Raw genomic sequence first — 21,427 nt, forward strand, 5'->3', positions numbered from 1 at the left:
TACCTTTATACCCCCAGTGACTGTAATCAGAAAAGTATAGGGAAATAACAAGTGTTGGGGAGAGAAAGTAGAAAATGGGAACCCTCAGTTGTTGCTGGTGGGAATGCAGAATGGTTCAGCAGCTGGCAAAAATCATTTGGCAACTCCCCAGAGGTTAGACATGGAATATACCATATAATCCAGCACTACCACTTGGAGGTAGAAACCCTGAAGGGCTGGTAACCAGTGTTCAAACAAATATCTTGGACAAGTTTGTTCACAGCAGCACTGTTCACAAGAGGCAAAAGCTGGGAAAACCCAAGTGTCCATGGACAGCTAAATGGATGAATGAGATGTGGTTCTTCCATACAGTGAGATAGTGTTTGGCCACCATAAGCCCTGAAGCCCTGATCATGCTACAACCTGGAGGTACCTTAAAATGTTATGCAAAATGAAAGCCAAACTTATTTCCTGATTCTATTTAAATAAATGTCCAGAATAGTAAAATAAGACAGAAATCAGGTTGGTGTTGGCCAAAGGCTAGGGCTAGGAGGGTGGAGAATAACTGCTTAATTGTATAGATTTTACTTTGGGGTAATGAGAATGTTTTAGAGCTAGATAGAGGTGCTGGGCATACAACTGTGAATGTACTAAATGCCTCAGACTCATTCTTTTTATTTATTTTTATTATTTTTTAATGCATACCATACAAACTTTAATATCATATTTAAGGCAATGTAAAATTTAGTCTCAAACTTAATATGATTTGCATGCAATACAAAAGTACTCATCTATTTCTCCATCAAAGAGTAATATCAATCCTTTTAATCCTTGCTAAATGGATAGAAAACCAATAATAATTATTTTCCTATTCTGATTTCTTTAATTGTGGCTGATGGTCAGAATCCTCTAAACTGGTCATGTGTTCTTTTCTTTTGTAAGGAATGTAGGTCATTCTCTTTAAAATGGTCAATTTTATATTATTTGAATCCATCTCAATTAAAAAAATAGATTGGTTTAAAAAAATGGCATACACAGATCTATGTGGGAAAAAAACTACAAGGAACTGCAAATCTTTTTTAGCACACAGTTGTACTACAATATAAGCTCCTTTTAGACATAACTAGTCTCTGCTATATCCCCAACAATGAGCACCCAATCTTAGTTCTAATCAATAAAAGGAGTTAGTTAGCTAGGACTGAGGCATTAAAGTTATAAAGGTGGGCTGCTTCCAGAGGTGGTTAGGAATGACAGTATACATGACAGACTGAGTTAAGTTCCAGGTGGCAAGAAGGAAGGAAAATCTATTACTGCTTTTACCCAGGGTGTTTTTCATACTAGTGTAAGGCATTGGAATATAATTCTACCATTGATCCATTATCTATATAAATATATAATCCAAATAATTTTCACACCAAAATTGTCTACTCTCCTTTACCTTATATCACTTACCTTCTGAAGACCCCTTCAACACCAGTAATGCCCATGCCATCCACAATATCTCTGGTGAGTCTAAATGGAACTGTTTCAGGAGTAGGAAGGATTTTACCCTGTTCAAAAGCAACCCCTAAAATAAAAAAATACAATCAGGTAAGGAGGCCTGACAGCTGATTTATATTTTTCCCAACTAGCACCTGTGAACTTTGCAAAAGCAACAATCTTTCATTTTTTTCTATTGGTACTAAAACGTATAGTACCTCGTTTCCACCACTATCTATGCAATCCACCTCAAATACAAAAATAAAACTTCTTGATATACAGAAATCTGATTAAAGGGTGTTTTTTTTTTTTTTTGAAAATGAAGTAATTATTGATAGAACTTAAAATGAAGAAGATATGTATATTTTTAAACTTTTTTTTTTTTTTTTTTTTGGTAACACCAGGGATTTAACCCAGGGCCTTGCACATGTTAGGTAAGTTCTCTACTACTGAGATACATTTTGAGACCTTAATTTATTTTGAGATAGGGTTAGGCCAAGCTGCCACTGGCTCAAACTTGTGATACTTCTGCCTCAGCCTACTAAACAGCTGCGATTATTAGTGTATACCACTATGCCCAGTTTGTTTTAAAACATTTTTTAGTGAAACTGTTTTGAGATAATTATAGATTCACACCCATGTGTAAGAAATAATACAGAAAGATCATTCTATACCATACCTTTACCCAGTTTCTCCTTATGGTAATTATCTTGTGAAACTAGTACAACATCATGGCCAGAATACTGACACCAAACAGTCAAGATACATAGCTCTTCTCTCACAAGGATCCTTTACACTGCCCTTATATAGTCACACACTCAAGTTTCTTCCTGTGACTTTACCACTCCCCACCCCACCCCTGTTCTTCTACCAACCTTTGATCTCTTTTCCCTTTTTATAATCTTGTTATTTCAAGTATATGAAATAAATGGAATCAGAGTATGCAACCTTTTGGGATAAAGTCTTTTTACTCAGCATATCCTCTGGAGATTCATCTAAATTGCTGTAAACTCAAAACAGTATTTCTTATTGCTAAGTAGTATTCCATGATAGGGTGTGACCGTTTGTTTAAGCATTTGCCCACTGAAGGACAATACAAATTATTTCCAATCTAGTTATTATAGATAAAGTTACCAGTTAAACTACTTTTTTGTGTGTTTATTTGCTGAGCATTTTCTTTGAAGTGTCCATTTATACCTTTTACCTATTTTGCAAAGGATTTTTTATTTTAATTTTTTAAATTATTGAGTTTTGAGAGAAAGGGACCCAAGGGGAAAGGACTACTTGCTATATTTGAATAGAGTTGCATAGATTTCCCACAGTTACTACTGATACCAAGAGGTGGGTTGGGGGGCGGTGGAGACAGAGAGAGAGAGAGAGGTGGGGGGAGTTGGAAAAAGAGACAAGCAGGTAACAGAATAAATGATACAGTGAGAAGGTTTGATACTGTGCTAGCTGCTGGCTTAGCCCTTAACTTCTATTTCCTTCCTCTTGGAGCCCTGAGATGCTAAGTCCAGGATATGCTAGAGAGAGGTCATGTGGAGAAGCCCTGAACCATCAGACATGTACATTAAGAGTCCATCTTGGGCTGGGGATGTGGCTCAAGTGGTAGCGCACTTGCCTGGCATGAGCGTGGCGCTGTGTTCGATCCTCAGCACCACATAAAAATAAAGATGTTGTGTCCACCGAATACTAAAAAATAAATATTAAAAAATTCTCTCTCTTCCTCTTTCTCTCTCTTTTTTTTTTTTAAGAAAAAAAGAGTCCATCTTGGACTCTCTTCCATTTGAGTCTTAAGATGACTCTAGCCCTAGACGCTAGCTGCAACTGCATGAGAGATTTTAAGCGAGAACTTCTGAGCTGAGCTCAGCCAATCTACAGATCATGAGAGATTTATTATTTATAATAATAAATTGTGATTTGAGCTATTAAGTTTGGGGGTGGATATTCTGTAAAACAGATGACCAAAGAGATATATATAGAGAAAAGTATATAAATCACCCAACTCATTCAAGTGTGTGGGGCTGAGTATTTAAAAAGTGAAGAAATTTATGTAACCCACACTCAACTCTTAATGTGCTCCAGAATCCCTTCTTTGTCCCCTCCTACCAGTCACCCACCACTTCTTCAAACTGTTATCACTATTCTGACTTCTAACAGTATAGATTAATTTTACCAGTTTCTGATTTTTATGTAAATGTTATCGTTCATACTATTCTGTGTGTAAATTTTTTCATTCACGATTATATTTCGGTCTTCACATTATATATAACTATTGTTCATTCAATCTAATTATTATATTCCATTTTATGAATATATATATTCAATTGTATTCATCCATTCTACCTGTGACAGGTGTTTGGACTGTTTCTAGTTATAGACTATTATAAATAGTACTTTCATAAATATTCTTATATGTGCATTTCTGTTGGAATAGAACTGCTAGCTCACAGGATATGCATATCTTCACCTTTAGTAGATAATGACAGATAGTCAAAAGTGATTTTACAAATTTGTTCTTCTCATCTATAAGATGTTTTTAGCATGGCCTGGCAAAGCTGGTATACTTCCACCTCTATTTTGCATCTTCCAGACTACTGCCCTCCTGTTTGTCATGCAAACTCTCACTCTTCTATTGAGAAAACCACATCTGACTTTAACAAACCCATTCCCACTTCTTATTTGTTATATCTTAACCCTAAGACTCTCTCAAATTCATTGAATATTGGCATGCGCACACAATCTTCGTATTTATTCCAACTCTGGAATTCTTTCTGCAGAAGCCATATAATATCCTTGACCTTCTGTTTTTGTTTTGTTTTGTTTTTTTTTAGTTGTAGATGAACACACAGTTATCTTTATTTATTTTTATGTAGTGCTGAGGATCAAACCCAGTGCTTCACACATGTGGGGCAAGTGCTTTACCACTGAGCTACAACCCCAGCCCCACCTTCTCTGTTTTAATGGAAAGTGATTTTACTCTGTCTTAGCAAACTACTTCTATGGATTATACCCCAGAATTTATAATCTCCTAAAACTGTACCTTCTTAGAAATCTTAAAATTCTACATTTTAATCAAATCTGTTTATTCCCTTATCCTTATTAAATAATTTGTCTTTAAATTCAAGTGAGATTTCTAGTTTTATAGGCCTTCATTTTTCAGTTACTATTGAACACTACTTCTTTCATGACATTTTTTTTCCTCCTTTAGCTTCAAAGATACTTCTACCTGCTAATTTCTGTGATTTATCCAGTTTTTCTGACTCAGTCTTTTCAATACTAGCATTCCTGATGCTGCCATCCTTTCTTTTTGTGGGGGTGGGGGTGGGTAACCGGGGATTGAACTAGGGCACTCGACAACTAAGCCACATCCCTAGCCCTATTTTTGTATTTTATTAGAGACAGAGTCTCACTAAGTTGCTTAATGCCTTGTTAAATTGCTGAGGCTAGCTTTGAACTCAAGATCCTCCTGCTTCCACCTCTCGAGCCACTGGGATCATAGGGTGGTGCCCACCCTTTCTTAAAAGATTTGGCTCAGGCTGGGGTTGTGGCTCAGTGGTAGAGCACTCACCTAGCATGTGCAAGGCACTGGGTTCAATCCTCAGCACCACATAAAAATAAATAAAAATAAAAGGTTAAAAAAAAAAAAAAGATTTGACTCAACTGTCTTCTCTTCTACCAAGTTTCATTCATCCCAGGTAAAGTTAGCTACTCCTTCCAGTACCACAGTGTTTATGCTTTAAACACACACACACACACACACACACACACGATACATTTATGTATCTTTCTCCCTCACATTTGTTGTACCTTGGTAGCTAAACAGCATTGCTCGATGACTAAATATTTATTAATTAAAAATATGTATACTTTATTACTTACCTAAATCTATATGCACAAGTTCTGCTGACTGCTCATTTATCAAGATATTCTGTACATGTCTATCACCAAGTCCAAGGATGTAACCAACTATGGGGGAAAAAAAACAAAACCTCTAGTCACTGATTTCATTATTTCTAACATGCATTTAGTTATAATTTCAACTAATACCACTGGCTCTGTATGTTTAATTACTTTATACTTTTTAGCCTTTAAAAGGATATTATGTACATAATTGGACATTTTGAGTTTAAGTATAATGTAGCCAGCTACTTTAATGTATACTGCATTGTACAAACAATCTGCCAAAATTTTTTTTCTTTATCAAAAGACACAAGTTTTGGAATATCAGTGCTTTAAAAATTTACGTGGTTAGAGATTCATTATTTACCTGAGCCAAAGTAATGCATACTATATGCACTCAAATTTCTATTGTGTATTTACTTATAAACTGACAAGTCTATGGGTAAATTCATTTTTCAGTGAAACTTTCTTCTGCTGGATGAATACGTTGAACACAAATCATTAATTCATTTCAGCAGATATATATCCAGGAAAAATTGCATTTCTGTTTTTAATATTAAAAATTAATATTTTCAAAATGGCCATACTACCAAAAGTGCTATACAGATTTAATGTAATTCCAATGATGTTCTTCACAGAAATAGAAAAAGCAGTCATGAAATTCATTTGGAAAAATAAGAGCCCCAGAATAGCCAAAGCAATCCTTAGCGAGAAAAGTGAAGCAGGAAGCAAATTATACTACAGAGCTACAGTAACAAAAATGGCATGATATTGGCACCAAAACAGACATGTAGACCAATGGTACAGAATAGAAGACACAGAGACATTCCCACATAAATACAATTATCTCATACTAGACAAAGGTGCCAAGGTGCCAAAAATATACATTGGAGAAAAGATAGCCTATTCAACAAACGGTGCTGGGAAAACTGGAAATTCATATGTAGCAAAGTGAAATTAAATCCTTCTCTTTTACCCTGCACAAAATTCAACTCAAAGTGGATCAAGGACCTAAGCATTAGACCAGAGATCCCGTACCTAACTAGAAGAAAAAGTAGGCTCAAATTTTCATCACGTTGGCTTAGAAACTTAATTCCTCAATAAGACTCCTACAGCGCAAGTAGTAAAATCAAGAATCAATAAATGGGATGGATTAAAACTAAAATGCTTCTTCACAACAAAGGAAACAGTCAAGAACATGAAGAGAGAGCCTACTCTCTCTTTGCCACCTGTACCTCAGAGCATTAATCTCCAGGATATATAAAGAACTCAAAAAACAAATAACCCAATCAATAAATGGTTGAAGGAACTGAATAAGCACTTCACAGAAGAAATACAACTGCTCAACAAATATATGAAAAAATGTTCAGCATCTCTAGCAATTAGAGAAATGCAAATTAAAATTCACTGAAATTCCATCTCACTCTAGTCAGAATGGTAATTATCAAGAACACAAGTAACAATAAATGTTGGCGAGGATGTAGGGAAAAAGATATGCTCATACATTGCTGGTGGGACTGCAAATTGGTGCAATCACTCTGGAAAGCAATATGGAGATTCCTTAGAAAATTTGGAATGGAACCACCTTTCAACCCTATTCTCCTACTCCTTGGTTTATGCCCAAAGGACTTAAAATCAGCATACTACAGTGACATAGCCACATCAATGTTTATAGCAGCTCAATTCATAATAGCTAAGATATGGAGCCAACGTAGATGCCCTTCAACAGATGAATGGATAAAGAAAATGTGGTACATATACACAATGGACTATTGCTCAGCCATATAGAATGAAATTATAGCATTTGCTGGTAAATGGATGGAACTGGAGACTATCATACTAAGTGAAATAAGCCACTCCCCAAAAACCAAAGGTTAATGTTCTTGCTCATATGCAGACACCAACTCACAAGAAGGGGAGAGGGGTGGGGTGGGAGATGATAGAAGTTTACTGGCTTAGACAAAGTAGAATGAAGGGAAGAAAGTGGGGATGGAAATATGACAGACAATGTATCGGACATAACTTTCCTATGTTCTTTTATGAATATACAAGCAATGTAACTCCACATTATGTACAACCATAAAAATAGGAAGGTATAGTCTATACATGTAAAATACGTCAAAATACATTGTCATGTGTAACTGAAAAGAATAAAAATTTCTTAAAAAATTAAGAGAGATGACAGCATGTCTTAAAAAGCTTTTTTTAAAAAAAAGGTTTTTTTTAGTTATAGATGCACACAATACCTTTATTTTTATTTATTTATTTTTATATGGTACTGTGGATCAAATCCAGCGTCTCACATGTGCCAGGCAAGTGCTCTGCACTACTGAGCCACAATTCCCGCTCCTTAAAATGCTTTTAATCCAATAACAGATATCATGTAGTATTACAAAAAAATAAAATAAAATAAAATACAGGATGTGGAGTTGGGATGCCTAGGCCCTTGGTCTGCTCTGGCCTTAGCAGGTCTACTTTTTAATTTACAGTCTAAATCACTTAATTGAGATTAATGATTCTCCATGTAGATGAGAGCTTCACATTGTCTTAATTGCTTATCTAGTTTTTCCAATCTCTCAGAAATTAAAAAGTCAAAATATAGGTTACATATTAAATATTTAAATATATATCACAATTTCTATTGTCAAAAAGGATTCTATTAAATAGAATCAATCACTGGGTGACAGTACCATGGTACCATAGAAATTATGCATAAAAGAATAATAACTCAAGAAAGTAAGTCAAATGAAATTATCATCGGTTTTATTTTCAAAAGAAAGTCTCAAAAATAATTTATTGAGGGTAGAGAAAATAAGCCATATTCAAGATAAAATGGAGAAACCAGTGTCCTAAAAATCTATGAAAAGTTATGGTTAGAAACCAAGAGTCAGGATGAACACAACCTAATGAAGAAGATAGTCTAGTTTAAAAACTACCATCACCACCATCATCCCCTTGAAATTCAGAATAGAGAAGAGTCCTAATCTACTAAGATGTAGAAGAAGGTTACCAATAGAAGAAGTGGCCACACTGCGTGTATAAGCCAGTCGTTTCTCAAACCAAACAGCTGGGTCCAAGAATTTTTCCATGCAGAAGTAACGAAAAACTGGTTGAAAATTTTGGCAAATATTCATGAAGATCTCGTATTTCTCTTCAAATGACCTCCTTTGTACTTCCTTTAAATAGATCACATGTAAAATTATTTTCTTAATACTGTGTTCAACCAAGTAAATTGATGTCCACTATGTTTCTAAATGAAAAATATAATAGACATGAAGCAATAAAAATATGAGCAAGATACAAGAAACTCACAATGTGGCCAGAGAAGAAATTAGTTACAAGTAATAATAAGGACTTTTATATTAGGTTTAAGGGAAGGAGGCATATAAATAGTGACAGTTGTTTAATTTGAATGATCTTGTAATTTAGATAGAGGTAAACACAGAAATGCCAAAGGTAGCCTCAGATAATTTCAGATGGCATCACAGCACTACAGTTGTGACAAGAAACAGAAAAGGATGAAAGGATGGAAGAATCATTGATGGATGGCAAAGCAGTTGACATGTTATCTCAGATCTCTGTCCTCCAACATCTTCCTGCTATATAATACTTTTCTGAAGCAAAGCTTATCTATTTCAATGGGCTCAACTCTCTTCTGTGTCTGCTGAATAAATCTGCATCTTTGGTACAAACTCCAGCTTGATGTGCTACTTCAACTGCCCCCTTCTCTTCACTTGGCTCACTTCCAAATCCAAACAAATGATCTCTTCATCTTTGGAAAACCTCAGCCACCTTCTCTATTTTTATCTTGACAAACAGCCTCACTATTCACTTGGTCACCCCAATGATAACTGGGAGGCACTGCTTTTCAGCCTCATTTCTAATTGGCCATCAAATCTTATCAGTTCTGCCTCTTTCTTATTATTATTTTTGGCAGGGGATGTACCAGGAATGGAACTCAGGAGCACTTGACCCCTGAGTGGCATTCCAGCCCTATTTTGTATTTTGTTTAGAGACAGGGTCTCGCTGAATTACTTAGCGCCTAGATTTTGCTGAGGCTGGCTTTGAACTTGCTATCCTCCTGCCTCAGACTCCCAAGCTGCTGGGATTACAGGCGTGCCTGGCTTGCCTCCGGCACCTGGTCTGCCTCCTTAATTTTTCTTATATCTCTCCATGATTCTTGATTCCTATCATTCTTAATCTTAGCTCAGACTCCATCTCAGACTTCCAATCTGCTTTTTCAAAAGCACAACCCACAAAGCTGTTAGTTATTTTTCTAAAATGCAAATCCAACATTACTACCCTCTCAAGAGTCTTATATTGCCCACAAGTAAAGTGCAAACTTCTTAGCATTTCATAAAGCAACCCTCCATTTTTTGACCAACTACTACTTCAATCTCATCTATCTCTTCCTCCTCCTATGCTTCTTACATGCCTCCTTCCTGTTGCTTATATGCGTCTTCTGCCTGGAAACCCCACTTATTTACAAAGTTTGGTTTAAACACCTTCTCTTATTAGGTTGTTGACCTTGAGAAAAGTAAATTTTGGAATTTCTCATTTTACACAGGGGACGAGAATGTTGATTAGTCAAAAATATTTGTGAAGACTCAGCATAGTACCTAAGTAGATAGGAGGTATTCAATAAATGTTGCTGATACAGTGAATAAATATCAGACAAGATAGCCACTGACATGGCAAATATCTCTATCAATTTCATAGAAAATTATTACATAATCCTTTTTAAATTTTAATTGGCATTTTGTTTGTTAAGAATTAGCTTAACTGAATAATGTTTAAATTTCTCATCTGACAAGGGCTAGCACTTCACATAGTTCAAAATTTTCTGTTTTTACTCATACACTTTCATCCTAGTGCTATTACTTTTTTTTAACTTAGTTATCTTTAGCTATGAATAATTTTTCAATAACTTTTGAGTGCTACTCACCATCATTTTCTTTTGGCATTGAAAAACACTGAAATCATTTGGCCTATATCTTTTGTGAGCCCCATCTTCATTGTTAACAAGAAATTCACCAATAGGGACAGTTCCTGTGCACCACTCAAGAACACCACTTCTCTGAGAGAGGGGAACCACCTAAAATTAAATTAAATATCTTTTGATTATGGATGGCCATTAAGGAGCAATTGATGATCATTCAACTAACAGTCAGTGCAAAGTATTTTTTCCAAGTTGGATTAATAGTTCTCTCCATAGGAGACAAAGTTCCTTGGAAGAACACAATAGGAAATGAACTTAACCTCCAAGAATATGATTTTCTAGACTTTTGCTTATACTTGTAAGAATCTACCCATCTCTCAATCCTCATGATTTCCTGAGATATCATTCCTCTTAATTATAGTCATCATTATCTGCTATTGATACCCAATGTGTACCCTTCACAGGAGAGGAATTAAGTTTGCTTTCCTTACACTTGATTGATTGATTGATTGATTGAGACAGAATTTTACTATGTTGCCCAGGCTGGTCACAAATTTGCAATTCTCCTGTCTCACAACTTCTCAAGTAGCTGGGATTACAGGTGTGCGCCACCATGTCCATCTGCTTCCCTTATACTTTTATTATCAAACTTGAGGAATTTCACCTAGAAAACTTTTACCCATAAATGTGGTCTCAATTTTAAAATACCTTAATTACTGAAACTATGTATTTTCTTGCTTTACATCTTATTAGCTTCACCATAAGAAAATGTATTCCTAAACATAAAATAAGAAAATTTACTGAGACAGCTGTTTTGTAAAATTATGGGGTATAATAGAGTATAAAAGTGACATAAACAAATATCCTTTTACATCATAAACAACTATGTCAAATCTAAGATTTTCCCCAAATTTCCTGGGAGATAAAGCTTCCTTTGTACTCTGCTAATCTCATGCCCCTCCCCACCATCAAGATGAGTGTTAGTTTATAAAGTTCATTTTTTGGGTATATTTTTCATTTAGACTATGCATACCTAGTTGCAAACTTTAAATAAAGATGTATGTACATACATCTACATATATACATACATTCTACAATATGTATGTATATATGTTTGCTTTTTTTTTACTCAATACTGCTACTTTAGCTCTAAGCTAATCATTTTCACAACTGGATACTGTAAAAACATACAATTGTCCAATTTACCCAGTTTGCACATTAACATTTACATTGTTTCCAGATTATCCTGAAATACTGATACAATGGCAGTCTTCTGGTGACCATATTTCAGTTTTTCTAGGAACTGAATAGCTTTGTGAATAGGGTATATGCATTTTCAAATTCATTAGATATTGCTAGGTACTATCCAAAGTGATTGGACCAATATGCACACCTACCAAATGAGTTATTCCTTGACCTTCCCAATACTCTTATTAGGTTTTCATATTTTGCTAATTTAAGAATATATAATTTGGGGGCTGGGGCTGGTGCTCAGTGGCAGAGCACTTGCCTAGCATATGTGAGGCACTGGTTTCAATCCTTAGCATCTACAACTACAAAAATTTTTTTTTAAAAAAAGAGTATATAATTTTATCACATTGTGGTTTTAATTTGTATTTTCTAGATGACTAGCACAGTATCATTTGATAGGCTGACTGGCCCCTCAAATGTTTTCTTCTTATGAATTACCATTTTGTATTTTTCCCTTTTTTCTAATGGATTATCTTTTTATTACTAGCATGTGACAGTTCTTTATATATTCTGTATATAAATCCCTTGCATTACAACAATCCTTTGTTATTATTATATTCATTTTCTCAGTTGATCCCTTGTCTTTATATTCTTAATTCTATACATTTTTAGTTTAATGTACTGAAATATGTTGAACTATTTTATGTTTTGTGTCCTAAGGACACAATTATTATTTTCATAATATACATTCATTGAGACTCAATATACTATGTATTACACACAATGCTGAGGTATTGAGATTTGAGTGATAAGCAAGACAGAGGAAGACTATGCTCTCTAAAAGAGAGAGGACATACACTTATAAATGTTCCATGGTGCCAGATAATATATATAATAGAAAAAAAGAGGGACTGTGGGGTTGTGGGTCAGTGGCAGAGCACTTGCTTGGCATGTGTGAGGCACTGAGTTCAATCCTCAGCACCAGAAATAAATAAAGTAATAAAAAATAAAGGTACATCAACAACTAAAAAATGTTTAAAAAAAGAAAAAAACATAAATTTTTAAAAAAGAGAAAAATGAGTAGTAGCAACATGGTCTGAGAAGGGGTCTCTGAGGAGGCAACGCGGGAGCAGAAAACATTATGAAGGGAGGGGCACCCAGTGCCAAGATCTGGGGGAAGAACATTCCAAGCAGATGAAGTACAAAAGCACTAAGGTTAAAAAAAAAAAAAAAAAGAAGGTGTATCTGTGCTACCGAAAAAAAGATTGTCAAGTATACATAATTCCTCTACCACAAGCAGAGACAAGAGATAAGATGGAGAGTGTGGTGGATAAGGCTGGAGAAAGAAAACAATCACTTTCATTTAGGGATAATGTGAACTCATCAGGAGTTTTGAACAAATAAGTGACAAATTCTGTCTTAGACATTCTAAAAAGAATTACTCTAACTGATGCAAATTAGAATTAGGTTTTGGGGGCCAAGAGAAGTAAATGCTTAATTTGATGTTATAGTATATAGATAGCAGTGACTGTAGGAGGAGGGAGGCAGTGGCAGAGATGGTGAAAAGTGATTCTACTGAAGGTAAATCAACAGGACTTGCAGATGAAACAGACATAAGATTTGAGAAAGAGAGGAGTGTTAAATGATCCCTGATATTTGATGATATTTTTGCTAAGTATTTTAGAAGTTATGACAACATTACAATTATGTTTTTTAAAAGACACATTATCTTACAGATCTATACACCAAAATATTTATAAATGATATGACATATTGTTTCAAAATAATATTGCGAGGGGGAAGAAGTGGGTAGAAGTAGAAATGAAACAAAACCGTCCATGAATAATTATTAAAGTAGGTGATTGGGACAAGAAGGTTTCTATATACATTATATAAACATTTTTATATATACATTATATATATATATATATATATATATATATATATATATATATATATATATATANTATATATATATATATATATATATATATATATATATATACATTTTTTATTACATATATACATTTTCTGTTAAATATATACACTTTTTATTATATGTATACATTATATATACAGTATGGTCTCCTTTTGTATATTTTTGAAATTTTCCATAATAAAAGTGAAAAGAAAATAAGGCTCCTAGGCTTTTGTCTAACCAACTGAGTAAAGGTGGTGCTATTCCCCTCAGCTGATTACTTTCAGTTTGGGGTATTCTGAGAATTAAGTGATTAATCAAGAGTTCTACTTTATACTATTGAGTTTGAGATATCTCTTAGCATTCTATATAACACACCTTATGAGGAAGCAGCCCCTACAAAAGGCTATATATGAGGTGAAAAGTCTTCATTTACTGAGCAAAGGAAAAACAGGGTGTCATAAGCAGGCTAGATGTCCAAAGAGCAAAAGAATCAGAAGACTGATTTACAAGCCTCAATCTAATTTTTCCAGGAACTCGCATGACCTCTTTAAGGCCAGGCCTGCTGCCGTGAAGCTCAATAACACCATAGACACCACCCCTAAAGATGTTCTTTGCATTTTTTTATCTATTTTCCTTGTCAAGAGTAAGAAATCCTTAAGGCCTAGAGCTATTTTTTATGACTTTTCTATCCCTGATACCAGGCAGAATAAGTAACACAATAATAGGCATTTAAGCTAACATTTATTGAACAAATGAATGAATGATCTCATGGCCTTTCCAACTAATTTCGCTTCCTATGTAATTACCTCTAAATGTCTCCCTCCCAGGAAATCCTGTCCTATCTTTGACTTTGAGCTAGCTATGACTTTTAATGCTTGATCACATTAATATTTTTGCATTATAGTATAGGCCATCTAAGGTTTCCTTTCCACTGACTGCTCCCTATCAGTATCTTGTTCTGGGGTGGGGGGAAATTAAGCCCTTATTTTTCTCTGAGAAACAATACCAATAATCAATAAGTGGATGGCATCAAATTAAAAAGCCTCTGGAGAGCAAAGGAAACAATAAAGAACATGACAAGAGAGCCCACAGAACAGCAGAAAAATCTTTGCCACCTGTACCTCAGATCATTAATATCCAGAATATATAAAAACTAAAAAAACACCACCAAAATAACCCCAAATAATAAACGGGTTAAAGAACTCAACAGATACTTCTGAAAACAAATACAAATGGCCAAGAAATACATGAAAAAATGTTCAACATCTCTAGTGATTAAGGAAATGCAAATCAAAACTACATGGAGATTTCATCTCATTCCAATCAGAATGGCAATTATCAAAAATATAAATAATAATAAGTGTTGGCACTGATGTATGGAAAAAGATACAGTCATACCTCATTGGTGGGACTGCAAATTAGTGCAACAACTCTGGAATGCAGTATGGAAATTTCTCAAAAAAATTAGGAATGGAACCACCATATGTTCCAGCTACACCGCTATTGCATAATGTAAGGATGCAGCCACATCAATGTTTATAACAGCACAATTCACGATAGTTAAGCTATGGAACCAATTTAGGTGCCCTTCAATAGATGAATAGATAAAGATAATGTGGTATATATACATAATGGAGTATTACTTAGCCATAAAAAATAGAATTATGGCATATCCTGGTAATTGGATGGAACTGGAGACAATCATACTAAATAAGAGAGACCTAGGAAGTCAAAGGTCAAATGTTTTCTCAGATATGTGAAAGCTAGTCCAAAATGGGGAAAAAGAAAAGGAGAGATTCCATCAAAATAAACAATCAGTGGAGTAGATGAGGAGACTGGGAGGAATGAGTAGGGATGGGAAAAGGGAACAACAGTGGCGTGAATCCGACCTATGTACATAACACCACAGTGAATCTCACCATTATGCATATGCACAAGGCACTAATTAAAAAAAAACTATAATAGCAGAAAGATCAATAGAGTAGAAGGAAGGGAACAGGAGAAGAGAGAAGGGGAAGGAAAGGAGAAGGGAGAAGGGGAGGGAAAGGAGAAGTACTTTGGAGTAAATTAGAGCAAATTATATTTCATGACTTTTTTTCTTTTCTCCTTTTTTATTTTTTAATTTGTTCTAATCAGTTATACATGACAGTAGGATACATTTAGACACATTTTATACAAATGGAGCACAACTTCTTACTCTGGCTGTAGATGGTGTAGAGTCACATGGATAGTGTAATCATACATTTATACAGGGTAATAATGTTCCTTTCATTCCACAATCCTTCCCACCCCCACACCTCTTCCCCTTCCCTCTCCTCCCCTCTGCACAATCCAAAGTTCTTTCATCCCCACCCCCCATTATGGATCAGTATCCACTTATCAAAGAAAACATTCAGCCTTTGACTTATTTTACATAGGGTTTGACTTATTTTACATAGCATGATATTCTCCAGCTCCATCCATTTACCTGCAAATACCATAATTTCATTCTTCTTTAAGGCTGAGTAGTATTCCATTGTATATATATATATACACACCACATTTTATTTATCCATTCATCTGTTGAAGGGCATTTACGTTGGTTCCACAATTAAGCTATTGTGAATTGAGCAGCTATGAACACTGATATGGCTGCATCATTATAGTATGCTGCTTTTAAGTCCTTTGGGTATAAACTGAGGAGTGAGTTAGCTGGGTCAGATGGTGGTTCTATTGCAAGTTTTCTGAGAAATCTGCTTTCTATAGTGGTTGCACCAACTTGCAGTCCCACTAACAATGTATGAGTGTACCTTTCTCCCCATATCCTCGCCAATACTTACTATTGCTTGTATTCTTGATAACTGCCATTCTGATGAGAGTGAGATAAAAATCTTAGTTTTGTTTCTCTAATTACAAGAGATGATGAATATTTTTTATGTTTGTTGATGGATTGTGTTTCTTCCGTGAAATGTCTCTTCAGTTCCTTAGGCATTTATTGATTGGGTTATTTGCTTTTTTGGTGTTAAGTTTTTTGAGTTCTGTATATGTCCTGGAGATTAGTTTATCTGAGGTGTGTGTGGCAAAGATTTTCTCCCATTCTGTAGGCTCTCTCTTCATTTGTTGTTTCCTTTGCTGAGAAGAAGCTTTTTAGTTTCAATCCATCCCATTTACTGATGCTTGCACTTTCAGAGTCTGATAAAGGAAGTCAGGTCTTAAGCCAATATGATAAAGATTTGGGCCTATTTTCCCTTCCATTAGGTGCAGGGTCTCAGTTCTAGTGTCTTAAGTCTTTGATCCACTTTGAGTTGAATTTTGTGCAGGTGTGAGAGAGAGAGGTTTAATTTCATTGTGCTACATATGGATTCCCAGTTTTCCCAGCACCATTTGTTGAATAGCTATCTTTTCTCCAATGTATGTTTTTGGCACCTTGGTCTAGTTTGAGATAACCATATTTATGTGTGTTTGACTCTGTGTATTCTGTTCTGTACCATTGGTCTACATATTTATTTTGGTGCCAATATCATATGTTGTTTTTGTTACTATCCTCTGTAGTATAGTTCAAGGTCTGGTATTGTGATACCTCCTGCTTTACTCTTCTGTAAAGGATTGCTTTGGCTTTTCTGGGTCCCTTATTTTTACAATGGAACTTCATGATTGCTTTTTCTAGTTCTATGAAGAATGTCATTGAGATTTTTATAGGAATTGGATTAAATCTGTATAACACTTTTGGTAGTATGGCCATTTTGACTACATTAATTCTGCCTATCCAAGAGCACAGGAGATCTTTCCATCTTCTAAAGACTTCTTCAATTTCTTTCTTTAGTGTTCTGAAGTTTTCATTGTATAGGTCTTTTACCTCTTTTGTTAGATTGATTCCCAAGTATTTTATTTATTTATTTTGAGGCTATTGTGAATGAGTAGTTTTCCTAATTTCTCTTGCTGTGGATTTAACACTGATGTATAGAAATACATTTGATTTATGGTAATTGATTTTATATCCTGCTACTCTGCTGAATTCATTTATGAGTTCTAGAAATTTTTTGGTGGAACTTTTTGGATATTCTAAATATAGAATCATGTCATCCACAAATAGTGATAGTTTTGAATTCTTCTTTTCCTATTCATATCAGTTTCTTTCATCTGTCTGATTGCTATGACTAGAGTTTCAAGGACTATGTTAAATAGAAGTGGTGAAAGAGGACATCACTGTCTTGTTCCAGTTTTTGGAAATGCTTTTAATTTTTCTCCATTTAGAATAATGCTGGCCTTGGGCTTAGCATAAGTAGTTTTTATAATGGTGAGGTATGTTCCTACTATGCCTAGTTTTTCTAGTGTTTTGAACATGAAGAGGTGCTATATTTTGTCACATGCTTTTTCTGCATCTATTGAGATGATTGTATGATTCTTGTCTTTAAGTCTTTTGATGTGATGAATTACATTTAATTTCCGTATATTGAACCAACTTTGCATCCCTGGGATGTACCCCACTTGATCATTATGCACTATCTTTTTAATATGTTTTTGTATGCAATTTGTCAGAATTTTATTGAGAATTTTTGTGTTTCTGTTCATTAGGAATATTGGTCTGAAGTTTTCCTTCCTTGATGTGTCTTTGTCTGGTTTTGGCTTCAGGATGATACTAGTCACATAGAATAAGTTAGAAAGGTTTCCTCCTTTTCTACTTCATGGACTAATTTGAGGAGTATTGGTATTAATTCTTCTTTAAAGGTCTTGTAGAACTTGGCTGAGAATCTGTCTAGTCCTGAGCTTTTCCTGGTTGATAGGCTTTGGATGGCATCTTCTATTTCATTGCTTGAAATTGATCTATTTCAATTATGTATGTCCTCCCTATTCACTTTGGGTAGATCATATGTATCTAGAAATCTGTAGATGTCTTTGAGATTTTCTATTTTATTGGAGTATAAATTTTCAAAATAGTTTCTAATTGTCTTCTGTATTTCAGTAGTGTCCATCATGATATTTCCTTTTTCATCATAAATTTTTAGTAATTTGAGTTTTCTGTTAGTGTAGCTATTTATTTTTTCAAATAACCAACTTTTTATTGTTAAATGTTATGTGTAATTAAAGACAATGAATAAGAAAATGTTTTAAAAATTAGCAATAACCAGGGGGAGGGAGGAGGCGAGGGTAAGGGAAATACCTGGGAGTGATTCGGGCCAAATTTTATTGTGTAACATTTTGTGCATGTATGAATAAATAACAAATCCCACCAAAAAAAAAAAAAAAAAACTAGCATTAAAAAAGATTAATCTTTAAAGAAATAGATTATTTTTTTTCTACTTGAGATCAGGGTCTCACCTGGATGTTGGTTGATGGAGAAATAGTTGGAGTGTTAAAAGGCAAATAACAGTGTTTTCTCTGGTAAAACCAAACCAGAGCAAACTAACCAACCAAAACCAAACAAAACTCTAAAATAGCCTATCTCAACTGAGCATCACAGTATTTCATGTGGTATCACACAAAAAATGCTGACGGCTATTTTCTCAATTCTGCCAAGATACAGAGCTATATCACTGTAATTAAAGAGAAATGACGTTAATTCATTATATACAGTGAATGCCTTAGGACATTATGGCTTCTCTCTCAGAATGCTAAGAAGAATACTTTGAAATACACATCATATAGAACAGAAAAATATTGGCACAGGCAGGATTGAAAGGCTAAATGTAAACCTTTTTTCAACAATTAAACACTATTTATTAGTTTCCATTATAGGTCTTTCACCTCTTTGGTTAGATTGATTCCCAGGTATTTTATTTTCTTTGAGGCTATAGTGAATGGAGTAGTTTTCCTAATTTCTCTGAGGGTTCATCACTGATGTATAGAAATGCATTTTATTTATGGGTGTTGATTTTATATCCTGTTTCTTTGCTGAATTCATTTATTAATTCTCAAAGTTTTCTGGTGGAGTTTTTTTGGACCTTCTAAATATAGAATTATGTCATAAGCAAATAGTGATAGTTTGAGTTCTTCTTTTCCCATCCGTATCCCTTTAATTTCTTTTGTCTAATTGTTCTGACTAGAGTTTCAAGGACTATATTAAATAGGAGTTGTGAAAGAGGGTATCCCTGTCTTGTTTGAGTTCTTAGAAGGAATACCTCCAATTTTTCTCCATTTAGAATGCTGGCCTTGAGCTTAGTATAAATAGTTTTTACAATGTTGAGGTATGTTCCTACTATCCCTAGTTTTTCTAGTGTTCTGAACATGAAAAGGTATGTATTTTATCAAATGCCTTTTCTGCATCTATTGAGATGATCGTATGATTTTTAAGTCTATTGATGTGATGAATTCATTTCATTGATTTTGTATATGGAACCAACTTTGCATCCCTAGGGGGTTCATCCTATCTTTTTAATATGTTTTTGTGTGCGAATTGCCAGAATTTCATTGAGAATTTTTGTGTCTCAGTTCATTAGGAATATTGGCCTGAAGTTTTCTTTCCTTGATCTGTTTTTGTCTGGTTTTGGCATCAGGGTGATACTAGTTGCATAGAATGAGTATGAAAGGGTTCCCTCCTTTTCTATTGAATGAATAATTTGAGGAGTACTGGTATTAATTCTTCTTTGAAGGTCTTGTAGAACTTGGCTGAGAATCTGTCTGGTCTTGGGCTTTTCTTGGTTGGCAGACTTTTGATGGAGTTTTCTATTTCACTGCTTGAAATGGATCTGTTTAAATTGTTTATGTCCTCCTGATTTGGTTTGGGCAGATCATATTTCTCTAGAAATTTGTGTCTTCAATATTTTCTATTTTATTGGAGTATAAATTTTCAAAATAGTTTCTAATTATCTTCTGTATTTCAATGGTATCTGTCACATTTCCTTTTTAATCACGAATTTTAGTAATTTGAGTTATTGCTCTCCTTTTCATTAGGGTGGCTAAGGGTGTATCAATTTTATTTATTTTTTCAAAGAACCATCTTTTTGTTTTGCCAATTTTTTCAATTGTTTCTTTTGTTTCAATTTCATTGATTTCAGCTCCGATTTTTACATATATATTTCTTTAGTTGTAGGTGGGCACAATACCTTTATTTTATATTTATGTGGTTCTGAGGATCAAATGCAGTGCCTCACACATACCAGGCAAGCACTCTTTCACTGAGCCCCAGCCCCAGCCCCTCAGCTCTGATTTTAATTATTTCCTGTCCTCTACTACTTTTGGTGTTGATTTGTTCTTTTTCTAGGTCTTCGAGATGTAATGTCAGGTCATTTATTTGTTGACTTTTATCTTCTTTTAATGAATGAGCTCAATGCAATGAACTTTCCTCTTAGCATTGCCTTCATAGTGTCCCAAAGATTTTTGGTATGTGTATTGGAATTCTCATTTACCTCTAAGAATTTTTTTTTTTTTTTTTTAGTACCAGACTGCTATGACCTTACTCAAGGAAACCCATGGAATGTAGGGACACCAAGACTCATGGATGGGCCAGAGGTTGAGAGATCATTACCAGATTCTCAGAACAGGAAAAATAGGGTGCAGGACAGTGAAGAGCAGAGGCAACCTACACATTTTGCTCCTTTTGATCTATGTAATAGAGAGAGATCAAAGGGTTAAGAATGAAGTACTCATTGGTAACTGGTAATGAAACTAAGCATTTGAGGACATAAAGCTCACCTTTTCAGCTGTGTCTTTTTGATGAACTCTAAGACATTCCTTCAAAAATATTTTGGTAACATTGCCTGTGAGGCCCAGTACATATGCTGGGAACCAACTGTTGAAGCACAGATGTAAGATCTGCCCTCCCTGTGCTGTCAATCTAGCAGCCTACTCAAGTATCTGTGCACCACAGCTTGTCAGAACTATGCACAGTTCTACACATTCACAGCGCTAGCTTTTTGAACTTTGCTTGAATGGCTTGACTTCGTGTTAATTGTTCAAAGCAGGATACAATTTTCTTTCTAATTGATACATAAGTATGGCTCTTCTCAGATGACATATAAGCCTATGGATTTAGCAGAAAATTTAAGGGCCCATTTGCTAACTTTATTTTTCTTGTGCAGCAAATGTCAGTTCAGGTT

The 21,427-nt window shown here is 34.7% G+C and overlaps 1 protein-coding gene across 1 annotated transcript in view; it reads right to left on the minus strand.

The window, feature by feature from the left end:
• Atm (ATM serine/threonine kinase) overlaps positions 1-21,427 on the minus strand; it is a 149,532-nt gene that overhangs the window by 5,229 nt on the left and 122,876 nt on the right. Inside the window, exons 54-57 of the mRNA XM_048795615.1 lie at positions 10,307-10,456; positions 8,372-8,537; positions 5,341-5,427; positions 1,432-1,546 (exon numbers count right to left, since the gene is read on the minus strand). Coding sequence (XP_048651572.1) covers positions 1,432-1,546; positions 5,341-5,427; positions 8,372-8,537; positions 10,307-10,456 — 518 coding nt within the window. The remainder of the gene's footprint in view (positions 1-1,431; positions 1,547-5,340; positions 5,428-8,371; positions 8,538-10,306; positions 10,457-21,427) is intronic.

This window comes from Marmota marmota, unplaced genomic scaffold (genome assembly GCF_001458135.2).
Source record: "Marmota marmota marmota unplaced genomic scaffold, marMar, whole genome shotgun sequence".
NCBI classification, from domain to species: domain Eukaryota; kingdom Metazoa; phylum Chordata; class Mammalia; order Rodentia; family Sciuridae; genus Marmota; species Marmota marmota.